Source organism: Micromys minutus, assembly GCF_963924665.1.
Source record: "Micromys minutus genome assembly, chromosome: 1".
Taxonomy (NCBI): Eukaryota; Metazoa; Chordata; class Mammalia; order Rodentia; family Muridae; genus Micromys; species Micromys minutus.
In genome coordinates, this window is record NC_137969.1 from 224,094,538 (window position 1) to 224,113,391 (window position 18,854).

The 18,854-nt window shown below is 41.0% G+C and overlaps 2 protein-coding genes across 2 annotated transcripts in view; one reads left to right on the plus strand and one right to left on the minus strand.

Moving 5' to 3' along the window:
• The window catches only part of ZFYVE26 (zinc finger FYVE-type containing 26), a 57,986-nt gene extending 53,828 nt beyond the window's left edge, over nucleotides 1-4,158 (minus strand). The window contains exons 1-2 of the mRNA XM_080936029.1: nucleotides 3,919-4,158; nucleotides 2,302-2,380 (exon numbers count right to left, since the gene is read on the minus strand). Coding sequence (XP_080792155.1) covers nucleotides 2,302-2,380; nucleotides 3,919-4,112 — 273 coding nt within the window. The 5' untranslated portion in view covers nucleotides 4,113-4,158. The remainder of the gene's footprint in view (nucleotides 1-2,301; nucleotides 2,381-3,918) is intronic.
• Nucleotides 4,159-8,574: 4,416 nt separating this feature from the next.
• RAD51B (RAD51 paralog B) overlaps nucleotides 8,575-18,854 on the plus strand; it is a 489,070-nt gene continuing 478,790 nt past the window's right edge. The window contains exons 1-3 of the mRNA XM_080914684.1: nucleotides 8,575-8,676; nucleotides 10,131-10,244; nucleotides 13,333-13,449. Of these exons, the coding sequence (XP_080770810.1) occupies nucleotides 8,593-8,676; nucleotides 10,131-10,244; nucleotides 13,333-13,449 (315 nt within the window). The 5' untranslated portion in view covers nucleotides 8,575-8,592. The remainder of the gene's footprint in view (nucleotides 8,677-10,130; nucleotides 10,245-13,332; nucleotides 13,450-18,854) is intronic.

Here is an 18,854-nt window from a genome sequence, read left to right on the forward strand (position 1 = left end):
GCATGCCCTCCAACCTCTCTTTTGATCCAACCATGCTTCTGGCATTCTCTATCCCTTGTATACCAGTTGTGGAAAGGAGGTAAAAAAACAACAACAAAGGGGAGGAGCTAAAGTTTATTTAGCAAGCATGCCTAGCACAGGGTGCCATATTCCAGCTCCAAATCAAAGAAACCATAGCATGCAGCTACGTGTTTTAGAAATAATCTTTACCGGAAGTGAAATGGTGAAGGAGTACTTTCTAATCATTCCAACATGAAAATCTTAAAAAAGCAATCTAATTTTAATATAGGAAAAAAATTAAAAAGAAACTATAACAAATAAAAAATCCCCAACAAAGGAGAAGTGTTACTAATGATGCTGAAAATCCATTTACTATATAATTTTGAACAGTGGCATAGTGCATTACATGTAGATATGCTTCTGTTTAATAATCAATCCTGGGAATTACGGACCTTGAGGGTTATTTCTAGTTTTCCGCATTTGGCTCAGCTTATCAGCAAATATCACTGTAGCTAAACCTTTATACACATGCTTACACTTGTAGGCCTAAACCACTGCAAGATAAAAGAGACAGAAGATAAAAGTGAAAAAGGAAGGAAAACAGCATCATTGCTTCAACTAATAATTAAAAGGCAGCTCTTGGCAGGCTGTGGGAGTCTGGAAGACTAAGCTGCTTAGTTTCCTGAGCATGAAGCCACAACAGGTTCTGTGACATTCCAAAATGCACCCAGAGACTCGGTCTTCAAAAAACAGTTTATAATTCTCCAAACACCAAAACTACTCCTATCGCTGTTTAAAGAAGCGGATCCTGGAGCTTTAAGAACTAGACAATCTGTCTGATATTGGCCAAAATATGACCCATTCTCGGGCAGGCTAAAGAGCCTGGCAAGTGAAATCCAGCACCTGATGGTGTTGAGCAACCTTCCAGAGAATAAGCAAGCAGTGAGGCCACAAGTAAGCAAGCAGACTTCTTCCCCAAAGGGGAAAGGTCAGTTAGTTCAACGGACTTCATGTTTGTTACGGGAAGATCCTTATTTAGTAACAAAGCCTCGGTCTCCCCCTCCTGTTGAAGATGCTGTGGAATCTTCTTTTCTACTTTATTCTTGTTCTCTTTCCTCCTCTTCAGTTCTGACTCTTATTTATCCCAGGTTTCATTATTTTACAGTTTTTCTTCTCTTACTTGTTATTTCTGTTAGTCTTTCTGTAATTTCTCTTTGTTACACAACCAGCTAAAGCTCTGTCTAAAAGATACATTTAGGCTGGGAAGTGGTGGTGCACGCCTTTGATCCCAGTGCTCAGGAAGCAGAGGCCGGAGGATCTCTCTGAGTTCAAGGACAGCCTGGTCTACAAAGTTCCAGGACAGCTAGGGCTACCCAGAGAAACCCCATTTCAAAAACAACATTAAAAACAACATCACAACAAAAAAGTTACATTCGGAACAAGAAATTCTGGTATTTTTGGACAGTCATGAGAGTGACAAATGTACAAAACATAAACATAAAATTAATTCTGATATGAAAGCAAAAACTACAAGAAAAATGAGGCAAAATTCAAAATATGTAAAAATTATTTTTTTTTAGACAAGGTTTCTCTGTGTAGCCTTGGCTGTCCTGAAGCTTCTCTGTAGACCAGGCTGGCCTTGAAAATATAGAGATCCTCCTGTCTCTGCTTCCTAAGTGCTGGGATTAAAGGTATGCATTACTACCAACCAGCAAAAATTAAATTTCTTACTTAGAAATCCATATAGGCTAAAATAATCATGAAGTGGAAAGTGAACAGGGGTAGAGGCAGATCAGATCTTGGTTTCATTTCTGGCTTTCCCAGAGTCATTTCTCTTGAGTCCAATGTTTCTTGTTTACATGCACCTACACATACTCACACGCACACACACAGGCATGCACACACTCACACATGCATGCACACCCTCACACATACATGCACACATTTTTTTTGAGCCACAGTCTCGTTATGCTGCCCAGGCCAAGTGATTTTCTTTCGTCAGCTTCTTGAGTAGCTGGGATTACAGACCTGAACCACCATGCCCCACCCTGAGCTCCACAGAGTTCTCTTCAAGAGCAGGACTCCTAGAGATATTGAACAAAAAACATCACTTCTAATGATATTATATGCCAAGCCACCAGGGCAAATTAACAAGCAAATCATTTCCACAGTCAACACCGAGAAAGACAACAACCAACCACGAAATAAGGGAAATAACAGGTAGAAGGAAGATCTCCAAGCTCCTTCTTAGTTCTTCTAAGTCCTGGCCTCAGAAGAAAAATTAAATGTAAGCCCACGAACCTTTTCTGGGGTCAGCCATTTTTCTAATACGAGAAGCCAGAGCCAGGCTAATCTTTGAGGGTTGATGTCTGGTCCACATCTAAAAAAAAAAAAAAAAAAAAAAAAAAAAGAGAGAGAGAGAGAGGAAGAGAGAGAGAGAAGGAAAAGAAAGATTTAGTAAAATAAGAGTTTCAGTCCACCAATTCTCTTTTGTGATTCAAGATTTATAGTTCAGTTTTTAGTCAGCCCACTTTAGATCTGAACAGGTAAGTCCTAGGGAGAAATTCTCAATTGTAAGTAACAGTTCAAAAATACCAAAGCCACAGAACTCTCAGCTTGTATTACTGCCTGCACCTTATCTAATTGTATTTTTAGCTTCCCAGCTGCAGTGTTGTCCTGCGGCTGGTCAGGAATTCCCGGGTTCAGGTGATCTTCCTCTGCTTTAGCCTCCCAGAGCATCTGGAGCTGCAGAGCAGCAGACATGGTCTCCCCATATCCAACTTAGTCTTATTTTTAAGTATACTCCTACAGAGAAAATCACAGTAATGAGTGCTATCTGACACACACACACACACACACACACACTGTCTTTCACTGTTTTGAGATAGGGTTTCATAATGTAGTCCAGGCTGGCCCTGAACTCAGGCATTCCTCCTGCCTCAGTTGGGATGCATGGGTTAAATTACCATACCCAGTTCCTAAGTGTCCTTTTGAAAACAGAAAGTGAGTCAAATATAATTGAATAAAGGGAATTCACAGAAATTCACTTATAACTACAGAGTTAAGGGAATTCATAAGCCTTACTTTAAATCAGTAGTTTGGGCCAGGAATAGCCTAGAACTCAAATTTAAGGAGAAAAAGATCACAGGAGTCATTTTTATTCTGGTCTTTCTGTGCTAATCCATTCCTTCTACAGGGTTAGAACAGAACAGTCACAGTGAGAGAAAGAACATAGTATTATTTTGGCTCCTACGGCACTGGTTACTAGCACTGCTAAGAACTTAATTTAAGATCTTGAATGTGGTTCTTGTAAAGCAAAAAAGGGGTCATGGTGTGAACATACAGCCAGGAGTGAAAGGTTCATGTGCAGAACACCTGCATCTTTATTACAGTCGGCTCATATCAGCCCCTCAGTGGGTAACACTGCACAGAAGTACAAGTAAAAAGAAGTCACAACTGGAGAAGCTGCAAAAAGAGTTACACTGAACTCTTATATTTCAAGTTTTTGTGGGTCTATGATTATCTCAAAACAAAATGCTTTAAGTTAATGCACTGTCAATTCTTTGTTAGAGCAACAGCTATATCAGTCTTACAAGCAGGAGTGAATAGGAGACGAAATGCAGTTAAGCCATCTTCTATAGATAATAAACAAGTTTATTATTAAGTTCAAGTTTATGATTTAGTTCAGGATCCTTTTGGTAGCCAGGCTTAAACTGAGCTGCAAAGTGTAATCCAAGGCCATTGGAGTATGTTAAATGTAAAATACATCACACAGATAAAACATCAGAATATTGAAATGTGCTCCACTTCGGCTTGTTTTTTAAGAAAGTAGCTGATTGGGAGCATAAAGACCAGAGTACAAATACTGAACCGCACTATCTTCCTCTCTGAGATACTCACAGGAGAGGGATCGCTTACCTTAGCACAATGGGACACTGCACCAGCGCCTGTAGTATGTCCTCCACTTTTTGGGGGATCTCTCCTTGTCCCCTGTGTAGTTGAGGTACACATGCTTGTGCCAACTCCCAGTCTCCCCTCCGCAGGCACTCACAGAAAAATTCAAAAAGCTGCTCCTCTGTAGTGGCTTCCTCTTTTCCAAATGGGTAACTCATTTTTTCCCAGCACAGAGTGCAGATAGATAGAAAATAGAGGCGTTACGTGAAATACATTCTTGGTTTTCTCATCCGTGGGGTACCTCCTAGAAACACCACACTAGCTGAGAAGAAATGAAACTTTAGATAAACACCAGCTACCGGCCCGAAAGGAAACGGCAGAACTTAACTTTGCTAATGACTGTTTTGGATTTAATTTTGACCTGTTACTATCTCTCTTTGAAAACTGTCTCTTTTTCTAAGGCGTGGATCTCATTTCCTAACGCAGACCCTCATATATAATAATACTCATGTTAGCCTGGGGCGCACACATAAATTAACTTCCGCTTTCCCTCCTGAACATTTTGTCAGTCAGACTACAAATCTCTAGGTGGGTGGGTGCTTTGGTGAGGATAAAAACTCCCTTGTTAGAGCCTTCGGTTAAGCAGAGGGCTAAAGATGAGAAATCAATCTGGGACTGAACTGTAGAGCCAGGAGGCTGGGGGACAGGGATGCTCCCCCTAGCGGGGTCGTGGACATCACCCTCGCAGTCTTCCTGGCGCCTTACACTCACCTGCTCCGGGAGTCGATTGCATTTTCGCGTCCAGAGCAGCCATGTTTGATCCCAGTCAGGTGACAGGTTCCATCCCGAAGAATGGTGGAAGGGGCGGGGATGACAAAAGAGAGCGCCACTCTTATTGGTTCGGGAGAAGGAAGATGCAAATCAAGTGCCATGTTTGTTTGAGTCACGTGATACCACCTGATTGCTAGGGTGAAGCTAAGGAAGAGTTAGATCCGCTAGCTTCAGGGCTGAGGATCCTCCCTAATTATGATTGTTCCTCCTCGCAACACCTTTATTTATTCATTTCGGGGGATCTGGGGCCAGGAATACCTGTTTCACACCCCCGATCCACCACTGTCTTTATTTATTTATTTATATTTGATGTCAACATTTTCTCAGTGATAAGTAGTGACAGATGCTGGGTCTAATTAGCCACAGGAGTCCTGGATCTTCCTGCATCATTATTCTATCATATATATATATATATATATATATATATATATATTAGTATTTCCCGGACATTGTTATCATCCAAGTGTGTTGAAAAGTGCAAAGGAAACACAAAACTCTCATCCTAAAATGGGAAAAGGCGGATTACCTACCCTTTCTCCAACCCCTCAGCCCCACACAAAAGACCCTTCTCTGGCCCAGGAAATAACTTTAAAATGATTCACTAAGGAAAAGAATTTTCAGCAAAGGTTTTCCTTGTTTCACATTTTTTTCTTGAAAGGTTCCGCCCCAGATTTAGACAATCACTGCAAAGGGGAAATTTAGTTGGAGCAGCTTCGAGACTGAACTACAATTCCCAAAATACAGCGGTGCTAACCTGAGATTTTTCCTGCTTCTGATTGGATAAGACGCCAAAGTACCAACCAACCAGCGGCCCAGATGTTGTTGCTCGCACTTTTCGCGGGTAATTGTGTGAGGGTTGGGGAAACTTTGAAAGTTCCTTGCTGCTGACCTGGTACTGGAGTTTTCTGAGGGGGGCAGTTGTGGGGAAGAGGGTGTACTCATCTCATGCTCCCTCTTGGAGCCTGTGACTGCTGATACCGGGGTCGCGGAGAGTCCTACGTACTGGGCACGTACTCTGCTTGTAACGGGGCTCGTCCCTGGAACCCGGACGGGGTCCTGTGGCTTCCGACTTCCTCTAGGGAGGCGAGTGATGCTTGGAAGATGCCCTGTTTTATTAGGACGTTCTGTGTCAGGTTTTCTAACTCTGGATGCTTCTCCCTCCGCTTCTGGGCAAATAGGGGATCCGGGTAAATTTAGGGACTGTCAAACTTGTGGTGTTAAGAACGCGGAATCTGGAGTCAGATCTCTGGATTAGAATGCTGGCTCTATTCCTTGGCTAGTTCGTGTGTTTACTAAAAACATCCCAATTATTTAAAACTAGTGTCTGGCGCATAATAAGGGCCTGATAAATAAATTAACCCCTCAGCCCCTACAAAATAGCTGGCTTTTGTTGCTTTACTATTTGTACTGAGCGCCTAATAGAAGCTCAGTCTGAGATACTGTCTCCAAGATCCGTGTGCGTGCTCACGCACACATCAGGTGCTACAATAACGCACAGATCATATTAATGAAGAAATAAGTGCAAAGTGTGGAAGTAGCACTGGAAAGGAAGTGACTGATTATTGTAGAGTTTGTGTGGGGAAATACATGTGCTTGAGTAACCTAACCTAAGGTTGAGAATGGTCACAGAAGAATCACATATCTATGATGATGGCCTACCTTGAGCGTTATAAACCAGTTCTGGAGTAGAAATTAGAATCATTCTTGTTTTACACATGAAAACAACTTTGCCAGGAAGACAAATCTGATCATTTCTTGTGATCTTATATTTGAATGAGAGCTAAGTAACCTTTTCAAGTTGGGGGAAAAAAAAGTGTGATCATAAAAGTTTTCAAGTTGTCATATGATGGTCCCATGAAACATTTTAACCAGGGAAACTGACGTTCAAGGGAATTGCTTCTAGCAGGATTGTGATATGCAGCCTAATTTTCTTCAGGCCAATTTGAGTCTTTTCCCTGTCTGCTTAGCAGCACGTGTACATAGCAATTACAATACTTGCTGCATAGACGTATTTACTGGAATATATGTGCCTTCATTCTTCAATTAAGTATGCAAAAGGGAGGACATGAGTTCAGCATAGCATTTGCTTAAGGAATATTGGTGAAAGAAACAAGTGAATGGAGAATATTATATTTGGAGAGTTTATTTTATATTTGGGAGAGTAGGGAAGTAACTTGAAGCAGAAGTGAGGGCAAGGGATGGGAGTGGTACTATTAAATGAGAGTGGTTACTGCTAAGGTCTTTGTAATTCGGAGTTGTATGTGTTTTTTGCTTTTGTTGTTCGAGGGCCTGAACTTACTCAATAAATGATATTATTGCCTAGAACTACCTTATCTGAAAAGCAGTAGGCTGTAGAATAGCATATAAATGTTAGTAAGTTTTCTCCTAAGGAAATGAATCATCCTTACAAAATTCCAATTGAAAGAAACAAAGGGAATGTGCCTTGGTTTTGTGAGGGGAGAGGAGAGTAGGAGATGGGGGATAAAGAGAGGAGGGGTATTTAATGTAATTCAGATAATTTCAGTGTTAAGTAGACTTGGGTTATAGTGTAGGTGGTAGGAATCTTAATTCTTGTGTATAGTATTCTTTTGTGTATAGTATTGCTCTTTGGTGTATTGATTATTATTACTTTATCTATGGAATAATCAGTTCATCTTATTTCTGGTGGATGCTTTGCCATCCCAGTGAGATACACAGCCTCTTCTTTGCATGCATTATTACAAAGAGCACGGCAGTTCTGACTTTCTGAAGACAATACTTCATGATTCTTGTTTGGCTATCTAAGCTGTAAGAAGAGCAGAATTTAATTCTCTATGGGACATTAAGCAGCTAGTATAAGAATGAATTTTTGTTGACAACATCTGATTGAGATTTGTTCTGACTCTGTAGAAAAAACAAGGGTGAAATAAGATGTGTGGTCCTGCAGTATAATGGGTAAGAGGATGGGTCTCAGAGGCAAACTGCCTGATGAAATCCTAAATCTATTATTTATTGATTTTCTGATGACAGCAGCGGGATAGCTGACATTTTCACAGTAGGTTTCTCACATGTAAAAAAGGCAATTCTACTTTTATTATAATCTGTCAGTTATATTAAATATAAAGTTTTGGAGTATGGTTGATATTTAGCAGATGTCTTCATCCTTGTTACAGTTCAGTAAAGAGTTGCCCCTTGGAAATGCATCTTGAAGATTATTACGTAACCAAATAAAATTTGTTAATAACACTCAGTATCTCACGATGTTACAAGTGATGGCTGGTCAGTGGTGACTCAGGAGAAGAGGGAGTCTCACTGAGGAACTGTCTCCATCAGATGGGCCTGTGTGCATGTCTGTGGGGGACATTTTCTTGGTTGCTAATCGATGGAAGAGGGCTTGGCCCACTGTCAGTGTTCCTTCACCGGAGCCAGAGTGCCTGGTGAGCAAGCAGGGGAAGCAGGCAGTAAGCAGCAGCCCTTTGTGATCTCAGCTGCCATTTGTGCTTCAAGCTCTTCAGGTCTTGCCTTGGCTTTCCTCAACAATAGAATATAATCTGTAAGCCAAATACCCTTTCCTCCTGACTTGCTTTAGGTCAGTGTTTTATCAGAGCCACGAAAGGCAAGCTAGACTACTATGTAAATGTTAAAGTACTGTTAAAGTCATGTAATATCAAAGGATTGCATGGCATGTGTTTTTGAGGGTGCCTTCTTTCTCTGTGTACATGGTTGATAAGTATCTTTCCTACTTTTTTATTAGCAGCTTTCCATGTTTTGTTTTGCACATAGGGGAGTTTGAAGCACTTTATTTTATAGGGTGTTTTGTATAGACTGTCCACTATCATTTTGATTATTTTCTTATGTTTTTCAAGATTCTCAGGGACATCTGGAAATATGAGCAGCAAGAAACTAAGACGAGCAGGTTTATCTCAAGAGCTGTGTGACCGTTTAAGCAGATACCAGATTGTTAACTGTCAGGTAACATTTAGTTAAATTTTATGTACAAATTAATTTTAAGTATAATTAATAACTGTTAAACTTAAGCAGAAGAGGACTTGCTAGGTAGCTAAATTGTGACCTCCAAGTTGGTCTCAGAGGTCAGACCGTAGAGATTATTTGAAGGAACTACCCAGTATTGACCTCTCACCTCCACAGACAGAAAATAAAAGCTTAGATGTACAAAAGTAAGTTTAACAGTGGTGCTTTCTATTCATGGTTTAGGTTGCATTTATCTACTTAAGTCCAATATTTGTATTTTAGGACGAGAATGGTTGTAACATAAGGAAGAATACCTCTTCCATCTTTTTGTGGGGGGAGGTTCCTAAGAAGTTTAATCCACTTCAAAATTATTTTCATCATGACTTGAGAAATGTGACTTAACTGAGATTACAGCGTGAATGTATGAGATTAGCAGTCAGCGTTATTATTATGATTTACTAATTCTGAGGGTTGAACCACAGGATTAGGTGCTCTGCATCTGAATTATACCCCCAGCCGGGCAGTGTATTTTTAGGTTTGGCTTCATTAATGTATATAACAGGAGTTGATTTTTTTTCTTTCCTTCTTTTTTCCCCTCATACATTACATCTTTAACTATAGTAATGAAGAAAGTCCCTCTTAAGAGGGTAAATAGGGCTAAAGTTTTATTTTAGAATTTCTGTCTTTGGTAAACATATTTTCACAACATATAATTTTTGGGGGGATTGAGTTTTTAAAGGATATTTTTGTTTCTTCTGTTAACACATTTAATAATGTTTATATTTTAAATGGTTTTAAGAGTATGGATTATTTTCTCAGTTTTCAGATACTTTTCCTTGAGTTAACTTTTAGTCTAGAAAACAAACACTGTTTATTTATTTATTTATTTATTTATTTTGCAGCAGGATTTCTCTTTGTAGCCCTGACTGTCCTGGAACAGGCTCTGTAGACAAGACTGTCCTTGAACTCAGAGATCTACCTGCCTCTGTCTGGAGTGCTGGGAGTAATGGTGTGCACCACCACCACCCAGTCCCAAATACTTTTTGACTTGTTCTCTCAGGGAATATTTTTGGACCTAAACTTGAGTTTAATATTCATAAAAACTTGGACTGGGGTGCTGTTCCTGATGTTGCTTGGGGCATCTCCCGAGACACTGATACATGCCATCTGGAGCCCATGCAACTAGAGTAGAAATAAGACTACCTCACACCTCTGAGTTAAGGGGCACGTATGTGTGCAAAAGCTCAGTGCAGGGTGTAAAAGAGGCATACATATATCTGTAATAAACTTAGCTTCTCCCTAGAGATGAACAGTAACAACCGAAAGTTTTCTGTTTCATATTTACTTTTCTTTTAAACTAAAAAAAGCCCATGATGAAAACTCCTTTTTAATTCTTGTATCTTTGTTACACATGCATGTTGAACTATTTCTCTTTACTTCTTTTTCCTTTTTAGGACTTTTTAAGTCTTTCCTCACTAGAACTTATGAAAGTCACTGGCCTGAGTTATAGAGGCGTCCATGAGCTTCTGCATGCAGTAAGCAAGGCCTGTGCCCCACAGATGCAAACGGTTCGTGTTCCTTAACAATAAGGGGTGTTATTTACTTTGGGGGACAGGATTACTCTCTTATGAGCAAACATATTGGGGATAGAGGTGGGGCAGGGAAGTGTCTGCCATTGGAGTGACAAATGCAAAGACTGTGAGAAGGGTGCTTGTTCATCAGATAGCTTAGGCTGTGCCAGTGGAACACCGTGAAGAGGAGAAGTGTAAAGAAGCAGCTACTGAGAGAAGCTGTAAGCAGGATGGGGTCCTGTAAACTGCGCTAAGGATTTTGGACGATATTTGAAGAGGATAGGTCTTGATTGCACATTGAAAATATTCTAAAGTATTTGTCACTGTGTTTGGACAGATGGTGGTTGTAGCACAGTGTGGTGATGTAGCAGAAGTTGGAGTATTGATTACTATTAAAGCAGTTTGGGAGGGAGAATTTTTAGGAAATGGGCTTAGTCTCACGGATAAGATACTCCATATGAAAGAGTAGAACCTAAAAGAAAGAAATGAGAGATGCAAAGAGAAACTCCTTGGCCCCTTCCAGCTTATTCTTCTACTGTAACACCTTATTGTTGTGATAATTTTTCAACCTGAGCAAACCCATTAAATGAAAACACCAGTCAGTAGTTAGGAATACAATCAAAGCGCACCCAGATTGAACAGAATCCCACTACTCTCTCTATTCCCCAGCTAAGAGACTCCTTAAAACTTGCTGTTTCCATGCTACGCGTCTCCATCTCCTTCACTCCAATCTCCTCTGACCCCTCTCAGGTCCCCTCTCTCCACCTCCCTTTCCCCCTGCCCAATCACTGTCTCTTTCCTTTATTTAACAAATAGAAATGGGAAGGTACAAATGCAGTCACCTCATGAGCATGTAACTAGGCAGCCCTTCTTGGGTAAGTGAAATTAACATTAAGATAGGAATAGCTTCAGGACAATCTACATTTCCCTTTCCCCTGCAAAATCACTGGCTCTCTCCTTTATCTAACAAATAAAAATGGGAAGGTACAACTGAAGTCACCTCTTGAGAAAGAGATGAGATAGCCCATCTTGGGGACGTGGAATTAACATTAACACAGGAACACCATCTCACCTCTTTCTGGTTGCCACCGGTCATGACAGCTTGGGTTTAATACAATCAAAGATGAACTGTCTTCATGCTATGGAGACTCTTTGTATATATGATTGTCTGATGGCAAAACCTGAGCCGTTGGGTTAGATATATCAAGTGCCTCTTATAGGTCACAAAGGAGCCACACTTTGAACTGTTGTCTTGTGCATGAAGGAGACTTTGTAGATGATGACAGTGTAGAGAGGTAACTTGGTCCAGGAGCTTCATTCTGGTCATGGCTGCCATGACCACAGGTGGAGAATCTGGAGGCTCCTTGGAGTACTTGTCACATTTATTTCAGCCTTTGGCAATTCTATACGATTATAGAGCCACCGCACTTAATTCTCACTAGGCAAAGCTCCTGTTTTCCTCAGACCGACTTTCTCAGTTGCCAGTTTGTGTAGCAAGAGTTCACTGTTCACTCTTTTGTTTTATTGTGTGCTGGGAGTGTGCTTCAGTTCACTCACTTTCAGAAATTAAAAAGAAAAACAATTTGTCCTGTTAAAAGCCCTCAAATCTGCTGTGTAGCCTCTATGAGTACTGTGTTTTCATCTCCACCCTCTTAGCTCCCCACACCATTATCATCCTTTGGAATGGTCCGAATGGCGTCTTACTTTCCCATCTATTCTAAGCCAGTGGTTCTCAACCTTCCTAATGCAGCGACCCTTGAATACAGTTCCTCCTGTTGTGGTGATCCCCAACCACAAAACTAGGTTCATTGCTACGTTATAACTGTAATTTTGCTACTGTTATGAATTATAATGTAGATGTCTGTGTTTTCTGATGGTCTCTTGGGGGTTGTTCTCAACACAGGTTGAGAACTGCTCTTCTAAGCCAACTTTAGCATGTTCTCAAAATAATAACTTGTGGTGTTGGGAACATGACCTATCAGTTAAGGGTACTGGGTCCCAGGTTCAGTTTCTAGCACCCAAATGGTGGCTCATACCATAGCTACAGTCCCTGGAGATTCAGCGCCTTCTTCTGGCCTCTTCAATCAGCAGGCATGTATGTGGTACACAGTATACATGCAGGCACAACAGCCATACACATGAAACAAAATTGTGCTAATGCACCACAGATATGAGGAAGGGAAAGTTGTTGCCTCATAGTCTGGCTCAGACACAGCTGCACCTTCTGCAGAGTATCTAGGGAAAAATCCCTTCCTACCCTCTTCAGTTGCTGAGGAAGTTGCCATTCTCTGGCTTGTGGCCTTTCCCCTCCTCTGTTCCATCTTCCTGTCACATTTTCCTCCAGTGAAGCCGCCTTTGCCTTTGTCTTGGATGCATACTTTTGTCAGCATTTGTGGTCCACACACAGAATTCAGGAATATCTCCTCATCCCAAAGTCTCTAAGTTCATCATGTCTGCAGATCCCTTCTTCAAATATAGTAACATTCACACGGGCTCCCGGGATTTGGTGTGGATATCTTTTAGGGGCCATTTCTCACCCCTCTCCAGCCTCTTTCAAGCTGTGCTTCACAAATCACCCTGAGTTTGAAAAGATCACATGATCTTGTTACCTCAGTCCTGGAGCTCCTGGCTTGAGGTCCCTATTGCTTTGCCACACCCCATCACTGCACACTGCTGTCACGGTTAGTCTTTCAACCGTCCCGAGTGAACTGTTTACTTATTCATTGTTTGTAGTTTCCTTGGCTTCTTTTGCGTTCCCACTTTTCAAATTCTTGCCTCTTTGGCAGGAATGTCTACCTTCCTTTTGCTTATCTAACAGTGGGTTCAGAGTTTTGCACAGACATCTGGCTCTTCAGTGAAGCCCTTTAGACAACCAGGTCTGGGTCCGGTGTAGTCTGTAAATCTTCATCTCTTGTTAACGTTGTAGCTGCCGGGTGTTCTAATCCCATAGTCACCGGCACTGGATAAATACTCACTGTTCAAATGAATTACAGAGGAAAGAAGGGTGGGTGGCTTGTGGTTACCGATTTGGTTTGTGGTTTTGATTGATTAGCAACTGAAAGAGATGCGATGCTTTTCTGTACAGGCTTATGAGTTAAAGACACGAAGGTCTGCACATCTCTCACCAGTGTTCCTGTCTACTACCCTTTGTGCTTTGGATGAAGCGCTGCATGGAGGTGTGCCTTGTGGATCTCTCACAGAGGTAAAGGAAACCCATACCTTCTATAAGTATCAGAGCTAGGAGGAATGTTGAGTTAAAAAAAAAAAAACATAAATTACCTCATGAAAACTTCTGTGACTTAAGTTTTTACTTTGCTGGCGTAGTCTTGCCAGGATTACTGTAGTTGCTTTATAAATGGAGGTATTGAGCAAGTCCTTGATTGCTGACTAGATGTGACTGAACTTTTGTTTCTTTGAATTGCTTTAGAGAATAAGGAGTTCTGGGTCTGGGGACTGGTGGGGCTGAGTGGGCAGAGTCCTTATGTGGCCCCGCAGTCATGAGGAGCTGAGTCTTCTCTCCAGCACCCACGTAGAAGCCAGGTGCAGTGGTGTATGTCTGTAATGCCAGTGTGGTGGAAAGAGTCTGGCTCAGAGTGTAAGACCACAGGAGTAGAGAATAGCATTAAGGGCTGTTCAGTGGTTAAGAGCACTGGCTGCTCTTCCAGAGGTCCTGCGTTCAAATCCCAGCAACCACATGGTGGCTCACAACCGTCTGGAATGAGATCTGATGCCCTCTTCAGGTGTGTCTGAAGACAGCTACAGTGTACTTATATGTAATAAATAAATAAATCTTTAAAAACATTAAGAAATAAGAGAATAGCATTAAGTGTTGATCTTAGGTCCCACCCCACGCACACACACACACACACACACACACACACACACACACACACACAGACAGACACACACACACACTCGCACATGCATGAATACATACACATGCAATGTTGACTATTAAGAAAGACTATTTGGAAACAATTGAGTGAATTAAAGAAGGATCTCTACTTTGTAGATTTTTAGTGTGAATCAATTCTGATAATATTTGAGCAAGTAATATATTAAACTATAGTGAGTTAGTTTTGTTTCCTGCTATTGATAGGATTTGATTTTAGGAAGTGATAAGTTACTGTATTATTTTATGTTGTTGTATAGTGAGCTGTCCCCAAGCTAAGTGGCTTAAAGCAACAAGAAGCATTGACTTCTCAGCGTCTTTGGGAGTGTCTGAGTTTAGTCATGTTGGCAGTGTCTGCAGTCAGCCACAGGTCAAGACACCCAGTGACGCTGACTCCCAGGAGGCTCACGCACACAACTGGTGGGCTGGTGCTGTTTTCTGGTGTTTCTTCCCCAAGTTGGGTCTTTGCAGTCTGCCTGTGTCTTTCATGATGTTCTCACTCACACTCCTCTCAGTGGAAGTGTTGATGTCCTTGGTGATCACACCACTGCTTATGACAAGTTCTCTTCATTGTAGTATCGGGGAAGGGAAAACTTAGCCTGTGCCTTTTGAATGAAGTTTCAAGAAGACGAGGGCCCTTCAGGAGCACTACGGCTCTTCTTTGAAAGCTGCATTGGTGTGTTTCAAGAAGACGAGGGCCCTTCAGGAGCACTATGGCTCTTCTTTGAAAGCTGCATTGGTGTGTTTCAAGAAGATGAGGGCCCTTCAGGAGCACTATGGCTCTTCTTTGAAAGCTGCATTGGTGTGTTTCAAGAAGACGAGGGCCCTTCAGGAGCACTATGGCTCTTCTTTGAAAGCTGCATTGGTGTGTTTCAAGAAGACGAGGGCCCTTCAGGAGCACTACGGCTCTTCTTTGAAAGCTGCATTGGTGTGCATGCGTGTGGAACCTATAAGAACTTCTTGCCAGGAAAGTTTAGAAGCAAAGTTCTTATTTTCTCTTTTTTAAAAATTATTTTTTTTGGATATTCTCCGTATTTACAATTTAGGTGTTATCCTGTTTCCACATATCCCCTCCCCCTCCCCCACCCATTGCCTCCATGAAGGTGCTCTCTCTCTCAACCTCCCTTTCCTACCTCAGCGTTCCCCTACACTGGGAAAATGACTCTTTGCTGGACCAAAGTCCTCTCCTCTCATTGATGCCAGAAAATGCTGTCCTCTGCTGCATATGCACCTGGAGCCATGGGTCTCTTCATAACAACTCAGTGGTTGGTATTTTTGTCCCTGGGAGCTGTGGTGGTTTTGGTTAGTTGATAATTTTGTTTTTCCCATGAGGTTGCAGACCATTTCAGCTCCTTCAGTCTTTTCTCTAGCTTCTTCATTGGTGTCTCCGTGTTCAGTTCGATGGTTAGCTGCAAGCATCCTCCTCTGTATCAATATGGCTCTGGCAGAGCCTCTGAGGAGGCATTCATATCAGATTTCTGCCAGGAAGCACTACTTGGCATCAGCAATAGTACCTGGGTTTAGTGGCTGCATATGGGGTGGATCCCCTGGTCTTTAGATGATTTTTTTTTCTCCAATCCCCGCTCCTTTATTTGTCCCATTATTTCCTCCTATGAGTGTTTTGTTCTTCCTTCTAAGAAGGACTGAGGTATCCACCTTCTGGCTTTTCTTCTCTTTGAGCTTCGTAAGTTTTGCAAATTGTTTCTTGGATATTTTGAGCTTTTGTTTTTGGGGGGGGGGTGGTGGGTGGGTGGACTAGTATCCACTTATCAGTGAGTACATACTATGACTGTTCTTTTGTGACTGGGATGATAGCTTCAAGTTCCATCCATTTGCCTAGGAATTTCATGAAGTCGTTTTAAATAGCTGTGTAAATGTACCACACTTTCTGTTTCCATTCCTCTGCTGAAGGGTTCTTTCCAGCTTCTGGCTATTATAAATAAGGCTGCTATAAACATGGTTGAACATGTGTCCTAATTAGATCTTGGAGCTTCTTTTGGTTATATGCCCAGGAGTGGTATAGATGGGTCCTTAGGTAGTACTATGTCCAATTTTCTGAGGAAACTGCCAGACTGTTTCCAGAGTGGTTGTACCAGCTCACAACACCGCCAACAGTGGTGGAGTGTAGAAGCAAAGTTTTAAGGGCAGACATGTTATATATTTGTGTGTGTGTGTGTGTGTGTGTGTGTGTGTGTGTGTGTGTGTCTGTGCTGTGCTATATCTCCAACAGTTTCTTATTTCTTAAAGATAGGAATCGGGAATATTTTATTTCCTGTATTCCTAGAGAGATTTAAAGACTACTATGTCTAGTAGATGCCTATTAAATAAATAGTTGATGAATGGATAAGCTAATCGAAGGGCTTGTTGTTGTCATGTGTTGCCACCAGATGGTGCTAGAATTACACTTTCATTTTTGAGATGAGGCTGGACCAGGTCAATTACGAATTGTAGTGTTGATGGAGCTGTAAATTTAGTTACACACATACACACACACACACAATGAATCTAAAGGAGAATAACCAATGCTTTGGGTTTTATGGTGATTTCCTGCCACCAATTCTTCCCTCTTGTCACTTTGCCAATTCTGTTTGAGTTCAAACGGAAGTTAGAAAGCCTTTGAGGGTTTTTTTATGAGCTACCTGGCCAGCTTATAATGCTGACTAGTAATAAGTTCTTTATTCTGCCCCCACCTAGGTCCTTTCTAAAACCTTTTGAGGGAATTCCTCATGTATGTAGGGAGTACTTTGGCTTAGCTGCATCCTGCATCTGTATCATTCTCTGTAGTTTCCTTCTACTTTAAAGCCACACAAGAGACACACAGTTTTTGTTTTAATTATTTTTGAACCTTAAAAGTTATATATTTGTGATGCAGTTGTATCTTATGTCTCCTTTATGTATTGCTTTTCTGACTTAATGTTATTTCTAAGCTTTTTAAATGTTATTTCAGATTGCAAGAACATAATTTTTATTGCTATATTTATTATATCTCACTTTGAAATGTGTTACTATTTACTCCTTTTGTTATCAGTGGACCTACGGGTTGTTTCTCATTGCTACTAATATGAGTTAGTCCTGTGGATATTTTTTTACATAGCTGCTGGCTAGCATATGTAAGTTTTTCTCTGGGGCAGGAATTAGAGAATCCATTGCCCAGCAGTTAAATTCATCTCACTGCCTGTTTGTGTAGATAAAGTTTTATGGCCAAGCTCATTTGTTTACATTTTGTGTGTGGTTGTCCTGTGACACAAGGGCAGAGTTTAATTAGCTGTGACAGAGACCATATGATATGCAAGGCCTGAAGGATTTTCTGTGTGGCCACTGCCTCCAGCATCTGTCCCGGGCGGTTTGGTGATTGTAGGGTATGCGCAGGGTAACCTCACACAGCCAGAACAGTTTCCCTCCAGAGTGCTGTGCTGGCTCTTAACCACGCACAGAAATTCTCCCCAACTCATATTTTCTTACCTTGATACAATCAGACTTTGTGCATCCTTAGGGTCTTAACTTTATTTTTTTCTAAGTACTGGGAATCTTTTAGATGTCACTTGGATACTTTAAACAACAACTTTATTTAGACATAATTTAAATAGCCTGGAATCCAAGCACTGTAACTAAATGTGATGTAAGTCAGCTGTAGCTGTGCAGTCACCACGGCTACACTGTAGTTACAAAGACTTCTTTGTTCCACTTGGAGTGAATCCTCACTTCCATCTTAAGCCCAGGCAGCTGATCCATTTTACTCCCGATACATTTGCTTATTGTAAGCACTTCACATAAATGAACTCAAGCGATGTGTCACCATTTCTGTTTAGTTCCATTCACATGGCATTTTTAAGGTGACTAAGGGTTTAAGCATGTATGGGGAACTTGTTCTTTTTAATGATTAATATTCCACAGAACAGATATGTCATAGTTTTTTTTTTAACCATTCATTAGTTGATAGATATTGGATAGTTTCCAGATTTCAACTATTGTAAATAATGTAAATAAATTTCACTTATACTTGTGTGAAATAGGTTTTTTGTTATTCTTTGGTAAATACTCACCTTAAAGTGATTTGGAGAGACTGGATCACGTAATAAACATGGCTCTTCAGGAATCTGCTAGACTGGTTTTCAAAGTGACTGTAACATTCTGCATCCTCTCCGGGATGCATTTTTTTTTTTTTGTTTGTTTTCAATACACTCTCACCAACACTTAGCATTGTTTGTATGTTTTCTTTTCATTCATGCTAAATACTGCCCACCACACATCTATGGCAGTTTACCCCAATCCCTGCTTGTGTTTTATTTTAGCTCCTCTTGGGAACATGTGGGCTATTTCTTTGTGGTTTTGTTTCGTATTTCTCTGGTGTATCTGACTGTCTCTTTCATTGCAGGGTCTGGTTGTATAGCTCAGGCTGCTTTGAACTTGTGATCCTCCTGCTTCAGCTTTCTAAGTTCTGTGATTACAGCTTCTTTATTTTCTCAGAAATATCTTTTGCTTTTTAAATTTATTTTTATTTTATGTGTATGGGTATTTGCTTGCATACATGTATTCATGTAGGTATATAATATGCATGCCTAGTGTCTGCAGAGGCCAGAGGAGGGAGTTTGGTTCACTGGAACTAGAGTTACAGATAGTTTTGAGCTACCATGTATGTTCTGGGAACTTTACTCAGAGCCTCTGCAATGCTCTTAACTGTTCAGCCATCTCTAGGGCTTTTACTTTTAATTGAA